Raw genomic sequence first — 22732 nt, 5'->3', positions numbered from 1 at the left:
TGGGTAAATACAAGAAAGAAGAACAGAGAAGAATAGGGTCCCTCTTGCCACTGAGAGATTTACTGGTCACGTTAAAGGCAGAAATGGTGGGACCCATTTGGGTTCTCGTTCAAGACTGCTGAGGAAATAAGCTGCAGAACTAGAACTGGAAAATGGACCTTCTGACCCTCTGTGCTTTAATCATAGTTCACCTTTTTTTTATCTTGCTGTTGATTAAAGATACAACCAAGCAGGAGTACCAACTAGACTTTGTGCAAGAAATACCATTTCCCTGAGGGAAATTCAACCAACTGAAAGTTCTCACTGAAGAGAGTTGCCTGGGATGGAACATAACGTGTGAGCTCAGGAGTCCCGCACTCAGCCTGCTTTTGTAACTCCCATTGCTTCATATTAAAGGGCAAAACTTCTACCTAGAGTGAGGGTGAGAGCCAAAATGATCAAATTAGCCTGTAGGAGAACCCTTTCTAGGAGCATTGGCTTGTTTTCTTCAGAAGTGTGATATCAGGAGCTCTGACACATGAAACCCACACTCTTTGCATTATGGCACCACTTCTTCCCTTGTCTACCTATATTTCTGGTGGTAGAGGATCCTTTGCTAGGTATCTTAACCTCCTTCATAAGCTTGGATCCAGCCTGACTTTTGGCAAATCTCGCTTTAGTAATAAAGTGCCTGACCCCAGAGACACACCTTTCCAGTAGAGTTGTCCTTTTTTCCATTCCTTATTTGTGCTCTGTCTTTTAAAGGATTTTAAAGGGTATTTATATATTGTTTAGTTTGCCTTGCTAATCCTTTCCTTCCTGTTCTTCTGCTGGGTCAGGTATAGATTCTGAACACTTTAGTGTGAAAATACCAGGTCCCACATTTAGCCTGAACAAATTGTTCATCTACTCTTTATGAGTCAGTTCTCATAATTCATACAAGTTTGCTAGTTCAAGTGTGTTACAGATATACTTTTGCTAATTTCTCTATTTACTCTAGACTAGATCATCTTAAGATCCCTACATCCAACATTATTTCCCATGCCCAGCTTCTAAAATGATGTCCTTGGAATTTACCAAAACCAAGCCTAAAATCAAATTAGTGTTCTTAATTCAGTGTCCGCCTGCCTGGAGAATCTGACAGCTATTGCATCTGGAAGTCCAAGATGCTACTGGCACAGCTCCAGCGGAGGCAACCAAGATGATTAGGAGGCTGGAGCACATCATACGAGGAGAGACTGGGAGAACTGGATTTGTTCAGCCTAGAGAAGAGAAGGCAGGTGGAGCTTTCATTGCAGCCTGCAACTGTCTAATGGAAGGATATAGAGTTCACAGCTCCACATTCTTCTCAAAGATGCATGGTGAAAGGAGAAGAGGCAAAGTATACAAGTTGGAACATGGGAGATTCTGAAAAGATGTTAGGAAAAACTTGCTTGCACAATGAGGGGGGTCAAGCTCTGGAAGAGGAGCCTTGAGGTTGTAGGATCTCCATCGCTTGAGATATTCAGAAGTCAATGGGACATGGCTCTGAGTAACTTGATGTAATTTTATCTGCTCTGAGTGGGGAAGTGGGACTGGATGACCTCCAGAAATCACTCCTAACCTAAATTATTTTATGACTGTGATTTTGTACTATTAGTAGCACATGTTCTGTAGAATATATTTGGGAAGTGATGCTGTTCCATAAGGGCACAACTCCATGTAAATCTTTGTAAAGGTACTCCGGTTGTTACGCATCTATTTCATAAGCCATATTGGTTTTTTCCTGATTACCTGGACCCAAATACAGGGACAGCATTGGCAAATGAAGGATCCTGTCTGGAGCATGTCCTGTTTACTGTGAATATACAGCCCAGTCTTCTCTGCAAGTGAACAAAACATGCCCTGCTTCCCCAAGAAAGCCCATGCTGCTTGCCTGCAGAGAGTGACCCTACAAAGTGTGTGCAGGAAAGCTGGTGAAAGCCTAAATATCAGGCATGGCAGTCCTTCTTGCTGCCCAAATGAGCAGCAGCTAGAAACTGTGCTGTCTGGAAGCAAGCTGTTCCTGCCAGCGCTTCCTTAAACATTTGCTTAACTCTGACTCTGTTAGCCTTTTTCATTTTACAGCTGCTTTATTTAAACTGTAACCTACTAGGTGATCTCCCATTGAAAACCCAATACCATACAATCTCAGAGGCAAAGCTTTCATTTTCATGGGCTTTTTTCTACATTTTTCCTTTTTTCCAATCTTGCAGATGATGTATTTGAACACAAAGACAAGGTACAAAAGGAGGTGAAGGCAGTGCTGAAGGAGAACGCCACGCTGAGCTGCGAGGTGGCCCAGGAGAAGACCGACGTGAAATGGTACAAGGAGGGGAAACTGATCACCTCGAGCAAGAAGTTCAAGGTGGAGTCGGAGGGCAAATCGCGTCGTCTGGTGGTGGGTCAGGTGGAGAAGAAAGATGCTGGGGAGTACACCTGCGAGGCTGCTGGCCAGAAACTGACCTTCAAGATTGATGTCACAGGTGAGAGAAGATGCTTTGTCCCAGGCTTCCTATTTCTAGAATATTTAGAAAAAAAAATATTATTATTATATACTTTCTATGTAAAACATTATAAAATCTCTAAGTCAGTGGGCTCCATCCTTGAAAATCTTTGAGCTACCCATCTCTGTAGGAACAGGGCCATGAAAAGGAAAAGTACTGATTGCACCTCTCCATCCCCACATGATGAAGCAACCAGAACAACTCTGCAACACAGCTGATTCTCAGTGCATTTCAGAGCAGGGTCACAGAGGAGAGCAGTGGGATGTCTGCCCAATGTCTGCACTCTCCAAAACAAAACACAAAAAAAACTTACCACAAAAGAGTTTGAATGTTCTACCAATAGCTTTAGATGTGTAGTGTCAAATCAGAGGCTTCGTTTCCAGTGTTACTGTAGGCCACGATAAGGGGATTGGGCAACTTCGTATCTTGGAGACGCTCTGAATTTCTCTCTTTTCAGAGCCAGAAGTTGTGTTTACAAACAAAGACAAGGTACAAAAGGAGGTGAAGGCTATACTGACACAAAACGCCACACTGAGCTGCGAGGTGGCCCAGGAGAAGACCGATGTGAAATGGTACAAGGAGGGGAAACTGATCACCTCGAGCAAGAAGTTCAAGGTGGAGTCGGAGGGCAAATCGCGTCGTCTGGTGGTGGGTCAGGTGGAGAAGAAAGATGCTGGGGAGTACACCTGCGAGGCTGCTGGCCAGAAACTGACCTTCAAGATCGATGTCACAGGTAAGACATACCTTGTCTGAATTACAGGAGAGGATAATAAAGTAATAACTGGAATAACTATTACGCTATGACTCAGATGCAGTAGTCTGGGCTTTGTTGCAGCCTGTAGATCTCACCTGATTTTCTGTACCTTGTTGCCTGGGTTTGTAGAAATGGGAATGTTTGGCTTTAGTGTGGCACAAAGGCCTATCTCAGTCTGTCTATATAATCATCGTTGCAGATATAAATATAATAGAAATAATAATCAACATAATATTCAGATCTCTCCCATTCCTCGCATCCCAATGGGTGATTCTTGAGCATTGAACCTCTTGAAAAAGTTCTATGCTGCTATATTTGTGTCCTAGATCTTAAGTAAAAGGAATTTTGAAGCTTTTGGTGATATGCAGGGCAGATGCTTTTTGGGAACTTTTGAATTTAATACTTTTTGCACAGTGGGTTGCAACCATAGGATAGATGTCAAGGACCCTTTTGGTCCTTTCCATTCCTAGGGTCTTACTTTCCTTTTTTCCACATGGTGATTTGGTCACATGGAAGGGTAGATATCACCCAGTGAAGGCAACCAGTTTTGGCAAATGACAACCTAAATATTTTCCAAACCTGTGCACAGAAATCTGTAAGATTGATCTCACTTTAATCTCTCAATCAATATTTTCTTCCTTTTCTGCACTCAGAGCCAAAACCTGCATTTATAAACCAGGAAAAGGTCCAGAAGGAGGTGAATGCTGTCCTGACAGAAAGTGCCACCCTCAGCTGTGAGGTAGCAGAGGATACAACTGAAGTGAAATGGTATAAGGATGGAAGACTGCTTATTTCCTCTAGAAAATTCAAAATAGAAACTGCGGGCAAAACCCGGCGCCTGGTTATAGAGCAGCTGGAGAAGAAAGATGCTGGAGAATATATCTGTGAGGCTGCAGGCCAGAAGCTGACTTTCAAGTTGGAACCAACTGGTGAGTACTCATTTTGAGGTGCTAAGCAGCAATCTGTGTGGCTTAGAGGAAAACTGGATATTCCCTGTCCAGCAGCCATGGTGCAGCCATCGTTTCCCCTGGAGCAACATCAATGAACCACATCACACATTATTTTGGCCTTTTTAATTTAGCAGCGTAGAGGTGGGAAATCTGGCTGAAGACTTTTTTTGGCTATGAAAACGCTGTATAGTTTTTTGCTTATCCCCTTTGCGCACCTCATCTCCCAATCTGTTACAATGGTGGAGAGTTGAAAGTGGGAAGTTTTGAAGAGCAGCAAGAGAGCTATGGAGAAAGGTGACTAAGAAAAGCTGGTCTGCTGCAACAAAGTGTTGTGCAAGATAGAGAAGAGGCCAAGAGAAGGGTAGTAGAGCAAACAGAAAACAAGCCATAAATTCAGGTTTAGCACATTAATATTTCTTCTTAATTTGATCTAAAATCCTAAAAATGAGAGATGAAAGAATTATATAAGTCATTTTACTTCTAAGAAACAAGCTTTTTGTGGGCAGCGGATAAAATGTGTATTTGCATTTCCTTTCCTTTGCTTCTCTTCTAAGCAGAAGCTCTGGGTTGCCTGACAGATCATTTTCTTTCTTCCTGCTCAGCAAAAGTTTATACCAGCCACAAATATTCAGCCATATTCCCTGGATTGTCACAGATTATGGATGAGCTGGTGTTGTGAGTCATGAAGAGAGAGTAATAGAAAACTGCTGTGTTAAGGATTTGAGCATTAAGTTATTAGTTTTCCTATTTTAATGTCTTTCCTAGAACCAGAGGCTAAATTTGAAAAGAAAGTTGTCCAGAAAGAGCCTCTCATTGTTCAAGAACATGAAAGCTTCACACTGACTACTTCAGTAACACCTGAAACTGCTGTAGTAAAGTGGTTCAAGGATGGAACAGAAATCAAGGCGAGCAAGAAATACGAGATCAAGAGTGAGGAGGCATCCAGGACGCTGACAGTGAACCTGGCTGAGAGCACAGACACTGCTGTGTACACGTGCCAGACAAAGAACGACAAGCAGGAATTCAAAGTACAGGTGAAAGGTGAGCAGAGAGCAGCACACAGGTCACATCCCAACCCAACAGCTATACTTCTCTCATGGTGGGACGGAGGTGAAGTCCAAACTTTCTCTAAAACTGTTCCAACCTCAAGGCTTGGATTGCTGTTGCAGCTGCCCCACCATGGGCCAGCAAAGTTCTCCTCCTTCCAAATACCCAATTTTTGTCCTTTGCTGGCCACTCGGGGGAACAAGGAAGCCTACGACGGGTGCTTCTCTTGGTGTCTGCTCCCTACTCTCATTGCGCTGTTTGTGTCTCCTCCCAACCCCAGTAGCTGGGGCATGACGGAGCCTTAGCTCTTCTCCACTCTGCTCACCAGCCTGACAAAGCTGATGAGGATGTGGAGGGATGTTGTGTGAGGAGGAGATTTGTGACTTAGTCACACGGGGAGACGGGACCTGAATTGTGTCCTACTCTGTTCATGGGATGGTGCACCTGGGATGCTGTTCCTTAGTCAAGGCTAAGGCTATAAATTGACAAGAAGGAAGAAATACAGCTGGTCCACAGATGGACATGAGACGGGTGATGTCCCACTGCAAAGGCCTGCTCCTTTTTCTTTAAACGCTTACAGCGGAGATGTCTGCAGCTGCGTTGCACTCCCTCAGCTCCCTTTGGAGTCATTGCAGAGGAGTGGCTGCTAACAGGTCATGATACATCCCATCTCTTGAAATGTCTCCTTTAGGATGAGAGAAATCACACCCTGGATTTCTCTGACTCCCTTGGTTGTGTCTCCAGTGACAGAAGAGACAAAGGTGGCTGGGGCTTATGCATCCGTACAGATTCTTACACTTAGTCAGGCAAATCAGGCTCCGATGAAAAAACACCACATGGTATCGTCAGGTAAAAGATTAGAAAGAAAGGAAGGCAACACCCAACCATGTTTTAATACTGTTCTTGCTTTACAGAATGATAGTGCTATTAAAATACCATGTCAAAGGAATCTCCCTAAATTTCCACCTTTCTGGTTTGTTTTTGTCTACCCTGATCCCTAAATATGTTCTGGGGTTAGGTTTTTTGTTTGGTTCTTTTAAAGTTGGCCAGAACCAGTTTCTTAGAACCGGTTTCTTATCTTTTCCGTTCTCATAATTTTTCCTTCTTCTGGATCTCAGAAATCCCAGTGAAGTTTGCCAAAAAACTTGAAGCTGTTAATGCCGAGATTGGAGGCAGCGTCTCTTTGACCTGTGATGTGAGCCACGCCAAAGGGAAGGTGGTGTGGCGCAGGAATGGCGTTGAGATCAAGCCCAGCAGACGTTTCCAGATTCATGAGGAGGGCATCAAACGAACCCTGACAATAACAGGGATCCGGGCTGAGGATGAGGGAGAGTACTCCTGCGAGTCCAGAGATGACAAGAGCAGCATTACCATCACCCCCAAAGGTAGGTCTCTAATGGTGACAGTGTAGAGGGATCCTTGGTTTTGTCCTCAGCTGTTACAGCTCTGCAAAGTTGAGTTTGTTGATGTGTTTGTGCTGTCTCCCGTGTTGACAGCAAAATACAACACTCCACTTCTCTCAGCCTCAGTGAAACCTCTATTCGTGAAGAACATAAAGATTTTGTGACCTGTTGAGCTCAGGTCTCTTAATATGTGGGCAAATTGACCTTCATTTTGTATTTGAGGCTGGAATTAACTGCCCCAAATCTAAGATGGGATTTTTCCCCCCTCTTTGCCACTCTTTTCTGTCATCTTTATACACAAAACTTACTCAGACATGGGAAAAGTGATGACCCATTATTGTGATCACTTATCAGAAGCATCAGTTTTTATTACTTACAGTAAAATCATCGAAGCTTTTGGCTCTTTGAAGGTACTTATGCCATGTCTCAAAGACATGCTCCTAAATGTTTTATCCCTATCCGTCAGCTCCCAGAGTGGTGAAATTCATTACGACTCTCAACAGCGTGGTCTCTGAGGAAGGAAAAGAGGCTGTGTTCAAGTGCACCGTCTCTCCCAGTGATGCCGTGGTCACTTGGCTCAGGAATGGTGTCAAGATTGAAGCCAGCAAGAAGTACGTGATCTCGCAGAAGGACACCAACCACAGCCTCACCATCACTGATCTGACCCTGGAAGATGCAGCTGAAATCTCCGCCAATGCTGAGGGTGTCAAAAGCACAGCCAACCTCAGAGTCCGAGGTAAGAGGCGATAATGCCCCTTTGACGGGCTGCCACTGATGTTATGACCTATGTTGTTTTATGTATGTGGCCTTCCATCTGACTGATTATGTTAGCAGCAGGGAAATTAAATAGGGATGCCCAGAATGCATTGAGACTGGAGATACATGAGCCACCATTTTAATTTTCTCTGAAAACCTTTTTTCTGGATCCTCTACATTCCTACTAATATTTCTTTTCCTTTGGCAGAGGCCTCAATCTCATTCAAGAAGAAACTGGAGCCCAGAACAGTTGAAGAGAAGGACACAGTGACCTTGGAGGTAGAGCTGACCAAGCCTGCAGAGGTGAAGTGGATGAGGAACAGCATCATATTGAAGCCCAGTGAAAAAATAGAGCTCAAAGCTGAGGGAACAAAGCATACCTTGGTGGTTAAAGACATCACCTTTGCAGACAGGGGCTTCTACTGCTGTGAGAGTCCTGATGACAAGACCCAAGCCAAGATCAATGTGGAAAGTGAGTTGAATGATCTCCAGTTCTATAAATACCCTGGACAGGGTTTGGAGGTGGATTCTGGTTTCTTCCATTATCATAATGGCCACTGACTCCTCCACCTGCCATGGGGACACAGGGACACATGGGCTTGGCCACCAGTCAAATGACTAGGAGGAGGTGAAATCAAGGGTAGTAATCAGAGAATGGCTGGCTGGTGCCTGTTGCCTTCATCTTATCCTACCAGCTTTCAGTCATGCTGTTGACTGTTAAGCTTAGCTGGTTCTTCTCTTTCCTCTGAGATTTCTCACTCTCTGGTACACTCTGGTTTTTTTCCTTTGTGTGGCTTTTAGCAAACCATTCCCTTTTCAGCCCATCCATTGCCCTAATTCTTTTCCACACACCATGTCTTTCAGAATGTCTCTTTATATTCAGTTAGGGTTAAAAAACCTACAAGAACAAACCTTTTATGTGAGGGTGCTGCCCTTTCAAGTAAGCTAATGGTGTCTTAGCTGTAGCCCTGTTGTACTTCTGTCCTTTTTCCTACATCCTTTTGTCCTGATTGTTACAGGATAGATGAAGACAGGATTTAAGCACTTAAGGACTATCTAATTTTGCCTGTAAAGCCCCTGCCACCAATTGGTGCTGTGTAAGTCATGAATAATAGGTAAGGAAGGACTTGATAACAGACTTTGAGTACCTAAAAGGCTGTTATAAAGTGGAAGGGAACAATCTGTTCTCCATGTGGAAATAATGACAGGAAATAATGGACTTCAGCCGCAACAAGAAAGATCCAGGTTATACAATAAAAACCGGTTTTAATGGTTGGATGACTGAATAGGTTGTCTGGAGAGGTCTTGGAGCCTCCATCATGGGTTTAAGAAAAGGTTAATGAAAGATCTGTCTAGGATGATGTAAAGAGCTGAGTGTGTCCTAGAGTGCAAGAGAAGGGCTAGATGATTTTTCTAGGTCTTTCCAGCCTTATAATCTTGCGGTCTTCTGATGGAATCAAAGATAGCAAAAATTGATGACAGACTGCCTCACACAGAGCAGGGCTTGTCAAATCACTTCCATGTACTGCGAAGACACCTTCATTTTCAAAATCTTCCTGGCTGACAGTTGTCAAAACCCCACTGCTTTAGCATCCCGATACGAGGCAGTTATCATTTCTATTGGTGGTTGCTCATCTTTTTTTGCTGAACTGAATAGCTCTAGAAAAAAACAGACATTAGCAGTGACTAGCAGCTGGATGATTAGTTGTGGATTCATGAAACCTCAATCTAGCACATTACTTTCAGCTCCTTCTGCAGCTAACAGAGAGAAGACAATACCTCCAGAGAGCGTTTAAAGTCTTAGATGCACTGAATTACCTTCTGGAGTGTCTGAGTATTCAAGGAACCATGCGTGACTATGATCCTGATTTAGAGCTAGACTCAGGTTTACTATCTCAGTTAAATTGGATGAACTGGGTCCACAGAAGATAAAGCCACAATGTGTGGGAAGAATGCAGTGCAGTACTGCTGCAGTTTGCTGCTTCATCCTCTTTCACACGTTGCCCCCCAAGGCATTTTTTTCAGACTCTGGACGATACTCTTTTTCCTTCCAGCGCAATGTTTCAGCAATTGACTGTAGACTCAATTACACCTGTTTTTAGGCACCGACTGTCGCTATAGCCAAGTGGTAAAAACAAAAATGATGGAATAGTATTTATATAGGAAGTAATTGGGTAGTCCTGATAGCTGTCAACAGTGTTTTGTGCAAGGTGAGTCATGCAAGCATAATTGTGTATCTGTCTCTGGTTTATAAACTTCCTATTCTGATGGAGAAAGAGGATTTTGCTTTGTGCTTCCCAGTCACCCAGCTGCATTCTCATCACTTATGCTTAGTGTCACTGTAAAAAGTAGCTCCTCTGTTGAAGAAATGAGATAGTTTCTTGCAGTGATGGAAACTCAAGGTGATCTGAGAGGGACCGTGATCAAAAAGGGGAATCAGCTCACTGTAGCAGGGAATTCTTTTTGCATATGATCATCCAAGCCTTAGTTATGAGATGCAGCAGGGAAGGGGACATATATGAGAATCTCACTAGACTAAATGTATTCTGCATCCGAGTCCTCCAGCTGAGACAACACCGAGCTCTCACACTGCTTTACAGCAAAAGCCGGGCTCCAAGTAGAAGTCTAAAATTATGCTCCATTTTTTTTGGCATTTAAGCAAATGTCCTCTTTTCAGTGGAATGTGTTAGAGCTTACATTGAGGTCACAAGAAGTTCTTTAAATGCTCACAGTCTGGGGAATAGAGCCACTAGTGTTTGGTGCTCAACTTCAGGTTAAGCAGCCTGATTTTAGAGGACCTTTATTTAAAAAACACAAAGCTGGACTGATACTGTTTGGTTTGAGATTGCTTTCAGAGCAAGGTATATAAGGAATAGCTATGTGAAAATCTGTTGATTTACTCCAGTATAGAAGTTGCTTCATCAAAAGATAAGCATCTGTTCTGGTCTTAAGATGCCAGCAGATCCTAGAAGAAAATGAGCTGCTCAAACCAATAATAGATGTGGCTGAATATTTTTATTTGTGACCAGGAGGAGATGTTTGTGGAAGACTTAAATAAGTAAGTCATGGGTAAAGTGGTTCTTCCCCTGATACACCTCTAAGCTTTCAGCAGGGAAAAGCATAATTAGGTCAATTAATTATAGCAAAAATTATACTGGGAACATGAGTATGAAATTTCAAATCTCTGGACACAAAATATTGTCTATTAAAATAAATCCTGTAAGAGTTCTACCATTCCCCAACTGTTGCTGCTTTATGACAAGACCTTTGAAAAAGTTATTTTTTTCCTCTTTTTTTTTTTTCTTTTTCCCTGTGTTATGTACTACACCAGGTGAGGATATATCCAGGAGGCCACTGACTGAGTTAGACATGGCTATGCTATTTAGTTAATGTTTTTGCAAGTCCCTTTCACTATCTCCTAGGAATAATTTCAGTTTGATCCTCAGTCCGTTCACTGTTTGAGGGCCTGGAGTATCTATTAACCTAGAGGAAAGGTTAGACAGTAGCAGGTACACTGTGTTCAGTTTAGAGAATAAGACACCCTGGGGTGATAGGGACCAGCTGCAAAATCAATTCAGAAATCAGGGAATGGTGAAACTTTTAGTGAGCAAAGTCAGGAGAGCTGGTGTCTTAGTTTGGGAAGCAAAGAACAAGCTCCTGGAGGTGTCTGCACTCCCCTCGTTTGTCTGGTTCAAGACATGTCCTTGGGGCAAATTTGTGTTTAAGTCATTATGACCTTGGAGAAGACCGCGAGAGAGGAATCAGTGTGGTTTCCTTGAGAGAGGAATTAGAGAGGATCCTGCAAAAGTTGCCTATGTTCCTCTGTAAACCTGCTGTGAGGTGTAACAGCAACAGAGAGGACAGGAAAGGCGTAAGGAGCTGGCATTCCATGGAGTCCACCACCACTCCCCTCCTGGGGAGAGCAGTACTGAGCTTCTACCCAGTTTCTTAAATCAAATCAAATCATTAAGTTTGGAAAAGACCTCTAAGATCATTGAGTCCAACAGTCTACCCAACACCACCATGGCCACTAAACCATGTCCTGAAATGCCACGTCTACGTGGTTTTTGAACGCCTCCAGGGATGGTGACTCCACCACTTCTCTGGGCAGCCTGTTCCAATGCCTGACAACCCTTTCAGTCAAGAAATTTTTCCTAAGATCCAATCTAAACAAACTCATAGTCTATTCGTATCACCTCTGTGGGACCTTTGGAGAAATAGTTTGTTCCCTATCGTCCCCCGTGTGGCATAGGGGAAGATGCCACCAGGAGATGTTTGAGCACAGAGAGCAAGGTCCCAGTGTAAATAACAGTGTTATCTTCTTCTAAAGTGTTTCTTTCTGAAGAGTTGTTGGTGACCACCTCGCCCAACACAGGGATGCCCCTTCTCCTCTGTATGTACGTGTGTGTGCAACTTCAAAGCTCATTTCTGGCATAGACAGTGAGTGTGGTGGATCTTGCTAGGAAAAGGGCCAGTTTGCCCTTTTTTTGTAACTTTTGGCTGAATTGTTTGTCCCAGCTGAAAGTATCCATTTTAAGAATAGCAGCCATGCTAGCAGTATGGTCATGAACAGGTTTTGTTTCCCGCAAAGGTGGTTGTTTAATTGGCAGATACCAATTAATTGGCATGTACTTGCATGAGGAATAGGGAAATAATCTATTTTGGAAGTCCTCAGGCTGTTTCACAGCTGTCGGTGTGAGATCTCCAACATCTCCTTGTTGTTTTTCAGTGAGGCAGATCAAGCTGGTGAAAGGTCTTCAGCCTCTCCAAGTCTCCGAGAAAGGGACCGTCACCTTCGAGGTGGAGGTATCGCATGAGGACGTGGAAGGGATCTGGCAGAAGGATGGCGTTCGGCTGAAGCCTTCACCGAATGTCAGTATTGGTGTCCTGGGGAAGAAACATTCGCTGACTCTCTCTTCGGTGACTCTTGAAGATGCAGGACTCATCTCCTTCAAAGCAGATGGCATTCATTCATCAGGGAGGCTCACTGTGACAGGTACGCAGACCCAAAAGTCTCAGGCCCTGGTTGGTGTGGGACGTGCTTGTCTTCTCCCGACCCACAGCGTGAGCTTTTGAGAGAGGAACAAGCTTTCCTTGTAACTGCAAAGGATGTTAAGCACTGGACCATCATCAGTAACGTCTCCTTCTAACGTTAACAGGATTATTGTAACATCATTGTCTACAGAACAACTCGTGATAATGTGCTCAAAACAATACAATTTTGTTGTCACAAGATTTATTAAGCATGGAAGCTAGGCTCTGCCTGTTCATTATTGCTTGTGTCAGATGGTCCTGGAGACCTAATTCCCCTCTAACTGGACTTTCTCCTTTTTTTTGCAGAACTGCCTGTGAAAATCAGCAAACCTTTGGTAGACATCAGTGTAACTCAGAAGGACAAGGTCGCATTCGAGTGTGAGCTGTCCAGGCCCAACGTGGATGTTAAGTGGTTCAAGGTACAGCACTTAACGGATAGTGGTATTTCAGTTTCTGACTTCTCTGGAAGGGAATGAGAGCCCTTAATTTCACTTCCATGGGACGTGAGTCTGAGCCTTTGCTATACAGCTTTTAGCATTGCTCTCTTGTCCTTATGTTCATTTACTTCCTCAGTTCGTCAGTCTCTGTTATTTATTTACTGGGTGTGTTTATCAGGCTGAAAGTTTGACTTTTCTGTTCTTGCACAGAACGTGAGCGCTGCTGTTGATAGCAATGCAGCCTTGTGCTTTATTTCATGCCTAGCACGTCTCACCCAGGATTTATAGCCTCATTGGGAACTCTGACTTAAGGTGAAGCCTCAATTCCCTTTGCACCCCATTTTGGGGATCAGCTCAGGCATTTCACGTACCTTCCTCGGGGCTCAGCTGATACTTCCCTTAAATGGAGATAATGGCATTTCTTCAAGGTAATGTCTGAAGAAGCTTATTGCCAACCCTGTATAGTGCCTTAAGCCTTCAAATAGGTGTCCAAGATCAACCAGAAATTATGCATGTTCTTCAGCCATTCCTACTTCTTGAAGACTTTGCACTGTGCTTAAGTTTCAGCATATGTTCCAGTAAGCACAGTTCCATTAAGTCCAATGAGACAGGTGAATTGAGCATAGATCTGAAAGTTTGTTTTGCTCACTGCAGATGTAGAAGAATTGATGGTGATCTGGTTTGGCCTTTTCCCTTCTAGGATGGGAAGGAGCTCCAGCAAAGTAAAAAAGTGGGGATTATTTCCCAGGGAAATAAGAGAAGCCTCATTATTCACAAGTGTGAATATGAAGACCAGGGAACCTATACATGTGAAGCAGCTGAAGACAAGACATCAGCTACCCTAAAGGTTCATGGTATGTTTGACTGAAATAGCAAATCACATCTACTGTAGTATTTTGACTACACAGCAAGAAGTGCTTCACGGACAGTTTGAGTATTTCGCAATTACTCATTTTGGATAACTTTCTCTTCCTAGCAAGAAAGTGCTGGCAGAGCTGTCCTGTGCTTGCTCTATCCTTAGAGGAGTATTTTTGGAGGAGGTGCTAACTTAGTTTTCCATTTACCATAAGTGATTTCTGGTCTTTGGAATTTGAATGGTGTTTCTAGATTGGCAAGTTAGCAAATACCAGACCACCTGGCACAAAGCAGGGATTCAATGGCTGGTGCTGACATGGTTTGGTTTAGCTTCTGCCATTATCACAGGGGTACTTTGCCTGAATAGGGACTGGACGAGCCTTGGGTATGATCTCAAGAAGTGCCCTATGTTGTAAATACTAAGGAAAGGGTCATGATTTCTGACTGCACCTCTCCTTTATGCTCAAGACAGTTTTTCCCTCCGTGTGTTGCGCTGTGCAACTGGTCAAGCACCGGTTGTATTTTGTCACCAGGCTCCGAAGCACCAGACATAAGCTAGTGCTAAAGGCCAGTTACTGAACGGACAGGTCTGCTGTGCCCTGGCAGATGTTATTTTCCAGAAGGACATCTGAAAAGACAGATCAGCTTTTTCTTATTGCTTACTAGATGCTGTCCTCATGTGGCCACTTGGGTTCAGCAATATCTTCATAAACATCTGTCCCGTTCCATTGCTGTGTTGAACTCCCCATTTTCTCCCTGACTTTGTGACTGGGATGGGTTGCTATTTGAATGCTGGCTGATTTGCATTTGAACTCTGGTCCTGAAGCTAACCAAAGGTGTATCAAGGCTTTCCTTTTCAAAAAGAAAGGACTGCAGGAGCACAGAAATACGGGCCAGTTCTGACATAAATTAGTGCAAAGTTGCAGAGTTAAAGAGGTTTATACTGAGTTCAGGGGACTCTGAAGAAAAGGTATCTCCTAGGTAAAACATGTGGCTGAGGTCCCTGTGGCTGACAGAGTCCGGACGCACAAGCAGGGGAGTAGGAGGAGAGCATGCAGAGAAGCATGTGAATGAGACAGGTTTATAGTGACACAAAAGATTGTATCCTTGAGCTTAGTTTTCCTTGGCAGATTTTCTTTCATTGATATGTTTGACTTCTTTTAAAACCTGTGTAAAGTTCCAGCAACCATAAAATCCTCTTGCAGTGAGCTCCACTGTAGCTGGTAATTTTACCTGTAGGTTCAAGCATAAAATAGATTTACTGTGTTGAAGAGAGAAACTACCCAGGAAGGGAGGCTGGTCTAGAATAAAACAAGTCCCATTTTTTTTCCATGTAATTATGCAGGAGGTAAACACACAACACTCAGTTATGGAGAAACCCCAAATAAATATTTGTCTCTATAATTTCACAGCCCGAGATATCAAGATTGTTAAACCACTGGAAGATGTGGAAGTGAATGAATATGAGAGTGCATCTTTCGTCTGTGAGATTTCACACGATGAGGTCCAAACCCAATGGTACAAAAATGACAACAAGATGAAGGCTGCCGACAATATTAGAATGCGTCAAGACGGTAGGATGAAAAAGTGGGATCTCATTCTTGAATGGGGGTGGGTTGGAGTATGTGCTGGTATGGGAGACTAGGCAGAAGAGTTTGACCTCCAAAATCAAGTTAAGAAGGTTCAGCAGAGAGTTCCCCATTTGTTTTGGGGATGCAACTAGGCTGGGACAGTGCCACGGTGAGAACTTTAACAAGGCAAAGTTGGTGTCATCCCACCATCCCATGCTGCCACCAGTAGGTAGGAATTTGTATCATCTGACATTGGGTGGAATCCTTCGGTTTCAATTAGTTTCTAGATGGTGGGGACCACATACAGTCAGTCCTTGGAGGAGCTGAGGTTAGGTTATCCTTTGATACAGGGACATAGACATAGGGGAATGGTTGGTCTTGCTGCTGTGATAGCAGGTGGTGAAGCACCAAAACCAGATGGGCGATGCTCAGCCTGGCAGCGTGTCTTGGAGAGTGAAGCTGTTTGCTCAGGGGAAGTTATGTCTGGTTGTGTGTCTGTTCTCAGGAAGGACCTATTCACTGACTTACATGTGCGTCCAAGTCGAAGACGCAGCAGAGATCAAATTTGTTGCAGAAAAAGCAGAATCTTGTGCCCAGCTTACTGTAAAAGGTAATTATGCTTTTCAAGCCAATACTGCTTAAGCTCTCTCATGCTACAAACCAACCAACTTCCCCCACTTCTAACATGAAGAAAGTTAAACACCACCTAGAACTTTCAGGGGAAAAAACCTCCTGCCGACTTACTGCATGTGAAATATCAGCTTCACTGCTGGGAATTTACTTTTGTTAAATAATACAGTTTATTTTCTTAGAAGGTTGATTTTGTACCCTAAGACATTAAAAGTCATGTTTGAACTTTAAGGGGCAAAAAGCTGTAGTTTGACTTTCTCCTGCATTTTCTTTCTGATGTATGTTTAAAAAAAGAATACAGCATTTTTTTGTGTTTAACTTAAACAGTGTGATAGAGATGGGGAGAAGGAAGACATTTGAATTAACATACTGATGAGGAGCTCAGGAAATCTGAGATCAGTCCCTGGAAGTTCAGCTGTCCAAGTAGTAAAATAGGCATAAAAAGTTTTCCTTTCATTAGCTCTTCACTTACTGTGTGTTAGTTGAGTGCTTAGCATAGCGGGGATTCCTGTCATTGTCCACATAACTGACCGTAAAAGAAATTGCTAGTAAGTTTTTACTTGGTACCTTTTGTGGAAACTGTACTGATTATTCCATCTTTTTTTACTTCTTTTAGAGCTGCCTGTAAAAATTGTGAAACCTTTACGAGATAAGATTGCTCTTGAAAAACATCGGGGTTTCCTGGAGTGCCAGGTGTCTCGTGCCAATGCCAAAGTGAGGTGGTACAAAAAGGACGTTGAAATTCACCCCAGTGACAAATACGAAATTGTGAGCGATGGTGTCTATCGGAAACTCATCATCAATGATGCAGATTATGAAGATGAAGACACGTACACTTGTGACGCCTTTGATGACAAAAGCAGTGCTAATTTCTTTGTTGAAGGTAGTAAACCAATTTTTCCCTTCTAGAATGGATTGGAAGGAGGATTGGCTTTGAAAAAACCCTTGTCATTTACTTTGAAAACACAAATACCACTTTAAAACTATTTTAATTCAGTGTTGATTTCTTCTGAAGTCCACTGATATTGCTTCCTTTTAGGATTATAAGGGCAGGAACATCCTAGAAAATGAATACATGGTACATTCTCTTAAGGAAATTCCTGTTCCAGAGTAGTTTAACAGATGTATTAGAGAAAGTTTGTTATTCAGAGAAAAGTTGCTGTAGCTAGCCAAAGTCTTTCCTATTATCAGTCCCTGCATTTCAATGAACCTTCTTTTCCATTTTATATAGTGCCAAGTGCTTGATATCAGAGTTGGAAGGTGGCTTTAGAAATAGGACTGGGAATCAGGAGATTTGGATTCTCTTGAGGCAGTGTCACAGTCTCACTGTCTGACCTGTGACTAGCAATATATGTTTATTTTTATGCAAAAAGAATGTTTTAAAGCCTTTTGAGCCAATAAGTGCAGTATTCAAGTGCAGTAAAGACGGCATGAGTGTGCAGGATGCTAACAGAAGAGTTCTTTCATGACTCCTAAATCCCTGCTTTCCCATTCCATCCTTCATCCAGAGCAATCCATTAGTATTGTAAAGGAGTTGTGTGATGAGGATGTGACTGAGCCTGAAGAAGCCAAGTTTGAATGCGAGATATCCATTCCATCCGTGAAACCCCCCAAATGGTCTCTACGTGGAGAAGTCTTACAGGCTGGCAGAAACATTATAATGCAGCAAGAAGACACCATCCACAGGCTGATAATACTGAAAACCAGTGCTGATATGACAGGCACCGTTCAGTTCTCCATTGGCAAATCAAAATCCACAGCAAACTTGCTTGTCAGAGGTAATGTGATATGTCCTGGTTTGAATTAGATCATGAGAGATCATCCCTCTCACAGTACCCGGAAAGTAATTTTTCAAACACACTGTCTAATGTGCAGGCTCCACTGCCTGGGGTCTTGGAAATGTATGTGTACCTGGAAGATCCGCTTAGTTCCCAATTACAAGTTGTTGGGCACAACAATGAATGCATGAAATGACAGCAATGTCTTAGGAAGGGATCTGACTAAACGAGTTTGGTGTGCCTGGTATTCAAGCCCAGTATTCAAACCTATCGAGCTAAGACTGGTGGGTTTGTTTTGTTTTGTTTGTTTTCTTCTTGACTTTACCAAAGAGGACAAAACAGATGAAATTTGCCAGGAGAGTTTATTTTGTCCCATTTCTGAACTAGACAAGTTTGATAGCTCATTTACTTAATCCATTTTGTCATTGACTTGATCTGGGACAAAGCTTCAAGGCTTTTTATCTTCTGCTGTCACCATAGTAAATATCTCCAATCACATCCTGAAGTCCTTGTTTTGTCTTTAATTTGCTCTTACTTGCATTGAAAACTTTAATTAGAGAGCAGTTCAGTAAGCACTGAACCAGAACAGGACCATGCATTTGGTAGTTAATGTAAAGTTTTATCTTATAGAAACCAGCATTCCCTGTAGATCATGTTGGTTTAGCTTCAAAGCAAGTCAGCTCTGTAACAGAAACCTGTAGCATCATCCGAGCAATTCACAAAACAGTTGTGAATGACAGACATGAAATTAATTGGCATGAAATAATACAAATTAGAATCTTTCCTCTTCTTCAGATTGATCCTTTCTTCCTTCCCAACCCTGCTTTGCAGATTACCACATACAGATCACCAGGAAGATGGAGGACAAGACAGCTCTGGAGCGCCATTCAGTCATCCTGTCCTGCGACTTCAGGCCTTCTCCAAAGGTTGTGAAGTGGTTCAAGGACCACACACCCATTGAGCCCTCCGAGAAGTACAAAATCAAGCGGGAGCAGCATTCGGCAGAGCTGAAGATATTGAAGGTGAAGCCCGAAGACGCTGGTGTGTACAAGTGCAGGGCTGGAAACGCGGAGACCGAAGCCACGTTGACCGTTGAAGGTAGGAACGATTTTCAGCGGGAGGGCTTGCCTGTCGCATGTCTTTATGGTTCAGTATTTCACTCTGGGTTTCTCTTCTTGAGTAGAGGTAGATTCCCACAGTTATCTTCTGCTAATTTTATATAAATGCAGTATCTTAAGTGAACGGTCTTATTATGCACTGTACTGATATTCCATTATACGGAATTCCAGCACTTGCCATGAAGTAGGTAATGCATGTGGACGGGCACCATCTGGGTAAGGCAGAAATTCACGTGTCTTTCTCAAGCCACATTATTTTCCATTTCAACCAAGGAACTAGAACTCTGGTACTTCTAGCTAAAAATATCCTTTGTGTTAAACTGCTACAGGCCTCTGATTCTGGTGATCTTGGTTGTGGTTTCCATTTCCTGACCACTGTGCCAGCTTTTATATCTGCTATATGTTTCTTATTCATAATAATATTCTACCTCATCCTCTGTGCTTCCCTGGCAGTGAGTCAGGGACAATTTAGTTATAAAGTGTATGTGTATGTGCAGTGATGAGCACACAGGAATTGGAGCTCTGTGGGGTATTTAGGCATCACTTTGATGTTATTACCATTTTAGAAAGACTTACTTTTAAAATAAAAAGAAAAAAAAAAAAACCCAAAACATTTTTACATGTGAAAAGAGAATTGAGGGTTCCGGACAATATAGTGTTTTTAATGGATGGGGTTTTGTTGGACCAAATGCAGAACCAAGTAAATGAAATGTAATAACCCATGGTGTACAGGAGACCAGACTAAATCATCAAATAAACTCTAACCACTATGAAATCTATTTGTGGTAGCAGTCCTGATTTACGATAACAGTGGTGATGGTGCACCTTGGTTTCCTACAGCCCGCAACGTAGAAGTACTCAAACACCTGCAGGACGTGGAAATTGAAGAAGAGAGTTCCGCCGTCTTCTCCTGCGAGCTGTCTCATGACGACGAGGATGTGGAATGGTTCCTCAACGGCACCCTCCTTTACACCAACAATTTCAATGACATCAGGAACGTTGGCAATTGCTACACGCTGACGATGAAGCACGTCAAGCCTGAGGACGCTGGCACAGTGACCATGAAGTCAGACAAGGTGTCAGAGAGCGTGCGTCTGAAGGTGATAGGTGGGTCATGATCACGCACCTCCTGAATGTAAATAAGAGACGCAAAGGAGCTCTTATTTACCACATCGATGCAGCATTCCTGCTCGTAAGCTTCGCCTCTCTGGGGCCGAGCAATAAGTGTGCAAGGGCTTTCTTCTTCCAGTGTAAGTTTCTAACTGTAGCTGATGATTTTTCTAAGGAAGACTGTATTGGTCTCCTGCCAAAAGTTTCCATAGCTATTTAACATCCTGTTACTTGTCATCAAGACAGTCCCAAGAGCCATTTCCTTTTCTTGTAGGTATCTTCAGTAGTATATAGCCTATAAACTGTTGTTGATAAAGATTTTTGTCTACAAGAAGCTGAGCTTCAGTGTACCTCCAAGGGTAGGGCACACCTTTCAGTAGATCAGTTCTGGAGTTGGACTGATTCAGCAAAGAGAAGGCAGTTTGCTGCTGTCCTTAATATGCCTTAAAATTTGGTCAAACATCTTAGTTGCTGTGGTTTAACATGTTCCTGTGCATCAGCTAAGCCACAGTAAGTTGCATGAATTATTTTAGGCATGTTAGAAACATGAGGTGAAACTCTCACCAAAATTTCAAAATCACATTTTCTTTAGCAGCACACCCATACATGCATGCTCAGGTAAGTCACAGTGATTTGTTATCCTAAATTAACTCCTTCATGTATCTGGAAACATGAGTGGGAATTGTTCTGAGCCATTCTCTCTGAAACTCAGTCTGACATCTTCCGTATCCTCTTAGAGAATCATCTCTCTGATTTCCTTTGCATTTTGCCTCCTGCTCATGACTAATTTGTTCTTCCCAGAGTCTGAATATTTTGACTCCTTTAATCTATCAACTCAGAGAGTCTGCAGGATGTCCTCTTCCTTCTTTCTTTTATATCTGGTCAGAAATTTCTCCTGTATAAATATATTCAGTGTCAAATATATTTTCAACTAGATAAAGAGAATCAATAAAACAAAGAGGCAAGGGCAAAATTGTTCAGAAGAGCGAGGAGAATATGCAGCACATCCTTTTATTGCTGCCCCTACTGCATGAATCCTGCTTCATGAAACGGCAGTGCCAGCTCTCTGGCTTTAGAAGACCTACATCCCAATTACTTCTCTTCACACATTTTTCCTCTAACCACCTGACCCCTTTCCACTTGTAGACTGCTGCAATGAGAAAGGATGTTCCCAGAGAATATTTTCTGCTCCTCCACGATGCAGACAAGGTCTTCCTTAAACTTAGTCTGTCTTATTAAGTAGCTATTCCATAGCTGTCCCTCTGGCTTTCATTAGGGCCCTACACATCTGCTCCAAGCCCCATTCTCTGTGATGGGATCTCCTGTACCTGACAGATGCTCCAACGCAGAGAAAAAAGGAGACCTTGCAATCTCATAGGTGCACAGTCAAAAGAGAGACCATGATTACAGCACTGAATGCCACTACCCGTCCACGGCAATGTAGGCTGCTCTCTCCTTCCCTGCATCCTCCCATTAATAAATTCTGATTTCCCTAAAACTCATTCCAATCATGAGGTGTGAGACTGCTTTAGGTTCTGCATTAGTATCAGCAGCGTTGCCAAGGGTTAACTTAAGCTCTCTTTAAATATTTGGTAGCAACCAAAAATGTCTCCACTTAAATATCCTGGTTGTTCTCTGTTTTGCCCATTAATCTTCAGAGAAGCCTGCTGTCTTCATGAAGTCCTTGGATGATGTTTTTGGTGAGGAGCGAGGCATGATTAAACTGGAATGCGAAGTCTCCAAAGAGAAGGTCAAACCTGTTTGGAAAAAGGATGGTGTGAAACTCACTTCTAGTAACAAGTATGAGCAGATACAGTCTGGGAAGACCCTGTGCCTCCTTATCCATGACCTTGAAAAGACAGATGCAGGTTTATACACCTGTGATATTGGCACTGACGTTGCCAAGTCAAAGGTCAGCGTTCAGGGTAAGTATTGTAGATGATGGCCAGGCAAGGGGTTCTGCAAATATGGGTGGGCTTGGTCACTTTGTCTCACACCTATATGAGACTCCGTAAGTCTCACACGGTGATGCCTGAACAATCTGTGTTACTCTTTGATGTAAGTATATCTGGTGTTTCAGTGAAAATCAAGAATGTAGTGACAATGTTTCCTTCCTGAACATCCCCACTGTGCAGAAATCCTTCCAGAAGAGCAAATAATTTCTCAGAAAAAAAGCCCAACAAAAAAACCCCAAAACACTGCAAAAAACCCCAAGCAGCTTGTGTTTCACATATTTGAGCTGTTAATTCAGAGTCCATCGTGGGAACACAAAAGTAGGACAACATTGCCTATTGAAGAACCCAGCAGTTCAGCCTGTCCTCTAATCCTTGTGGCTGTTTGAAGCAAAGAGAATTGTTCATGGCTTTCAAACTCATATTGATGAGACAAATTTTGAATTTGTCTGATTTTGAACACCAGGGTGGGTAGGATGTTAACAAGTTAACAAATATGAACATCCCATTTCTCATACCAGCATGGAGAAAAACCTCACACAACATCCAGAGGCTTCCTGTCTGATAACTTTTCTCCCCTCTAGCTTATTGAATCTTGAGTCTTCTCCACTAGGTGAGCTGTTCTTCATGCACTCCTTCCAGAGAAATCCAGGAGATTCACATGTCCCTTTTTCCATAGCTTTGTGATAATTCTGAGTGGATAATGTCTGAGAAATCCTTCCCATGTCAAATACATCCGTAAGGAATGCAGTGGTGTCCTGTCAATCCAGTAGATAAACTGGTCTATGAGCTAAAAATGTCAATATTACTACTCACATCAATCATAAAAGCCT

General features: G+C 42.8%; 1 protein-coding gene across 1 annotated transcript in view; it reads left to right on the top strand.

The window, feature by feature from the left end:
* The window catches only part of OBSCN (obscurin, cytoskeletal calmodulin and titin-interacting RhoGEF), a 175955-nt gene that overhangs the window by 31971 nt on the left and 121252 nt on the right, over positions 1–22732 (top strand). The window contains exons 12-28 of the mRNA XM_010563262.1: positions 2214–2483; positions 2962–3237; positions 3912–4187; positions 4974–5249; positions 6374–6640; positions 7125–7394; positions 7623–7886; positions 12144–12410; positions 12755–12867; positions 13586–13739; positions 15153–15314; positions 15817–15921; positions 16558–16824; positions 17450–17719; positions 18551–18817; positions 19678–19944; positions 21606–21872. Coding sequence (XP_010561564.1) covers positions 2214–2483; positions 2962–3237; positions 3912–4187; positions 4974–5249; positions 6374–6640; positions 7125–7394; positions 7623–7886; positions 12144–12410; positions 12755–12867; positions 13586–13739; positions 15153–15314; positions 15817–15921; positions 16558–16824; positions 17450–17719; positions 18551–18817; positions 19678–19944; positions 21606–21872 — 4038 coding nt within the window. The remainder of the gene's footprint in view (positions 1–2213; positions 2484–2961; positions 3238–3911; positions 4188–4973; positions 5250–6373; positions 6641–7124; positions 7395–7622; positions 7887–12143; positions 12411–12754; positions 12868–13585; positions 13740–15152; positions 15315–15816; positions 15922–16557; positions 16825–17449; positions 17720–18550; positions 18818–19677; positions 19945–21605; positions 21873–22732) is intronic.

The sequence above is a fragment of the Haliaeetus leucocephalus genome, unplaced genomic scaffold, assembly GCF_000737465.1.
Source record: "Haliaeetus leucocephalus isolate CR32 unplaced genomic scaffold, Haliaeetus_leucocephalus-4.0 Scaffold0, whole genome shotgun sequence".
NCBI lineage: Eukaryota > Metazoa > Chordata > Aves > Accipitriformes > Accipitridae > Haliaeetus > Haliaeetus leucocephalus.
The sequence above is the reverse complement of the archived record's forward strand: the minus strand, read 5'-3'. Positions and strand labels throughout refer to the sequence as shown.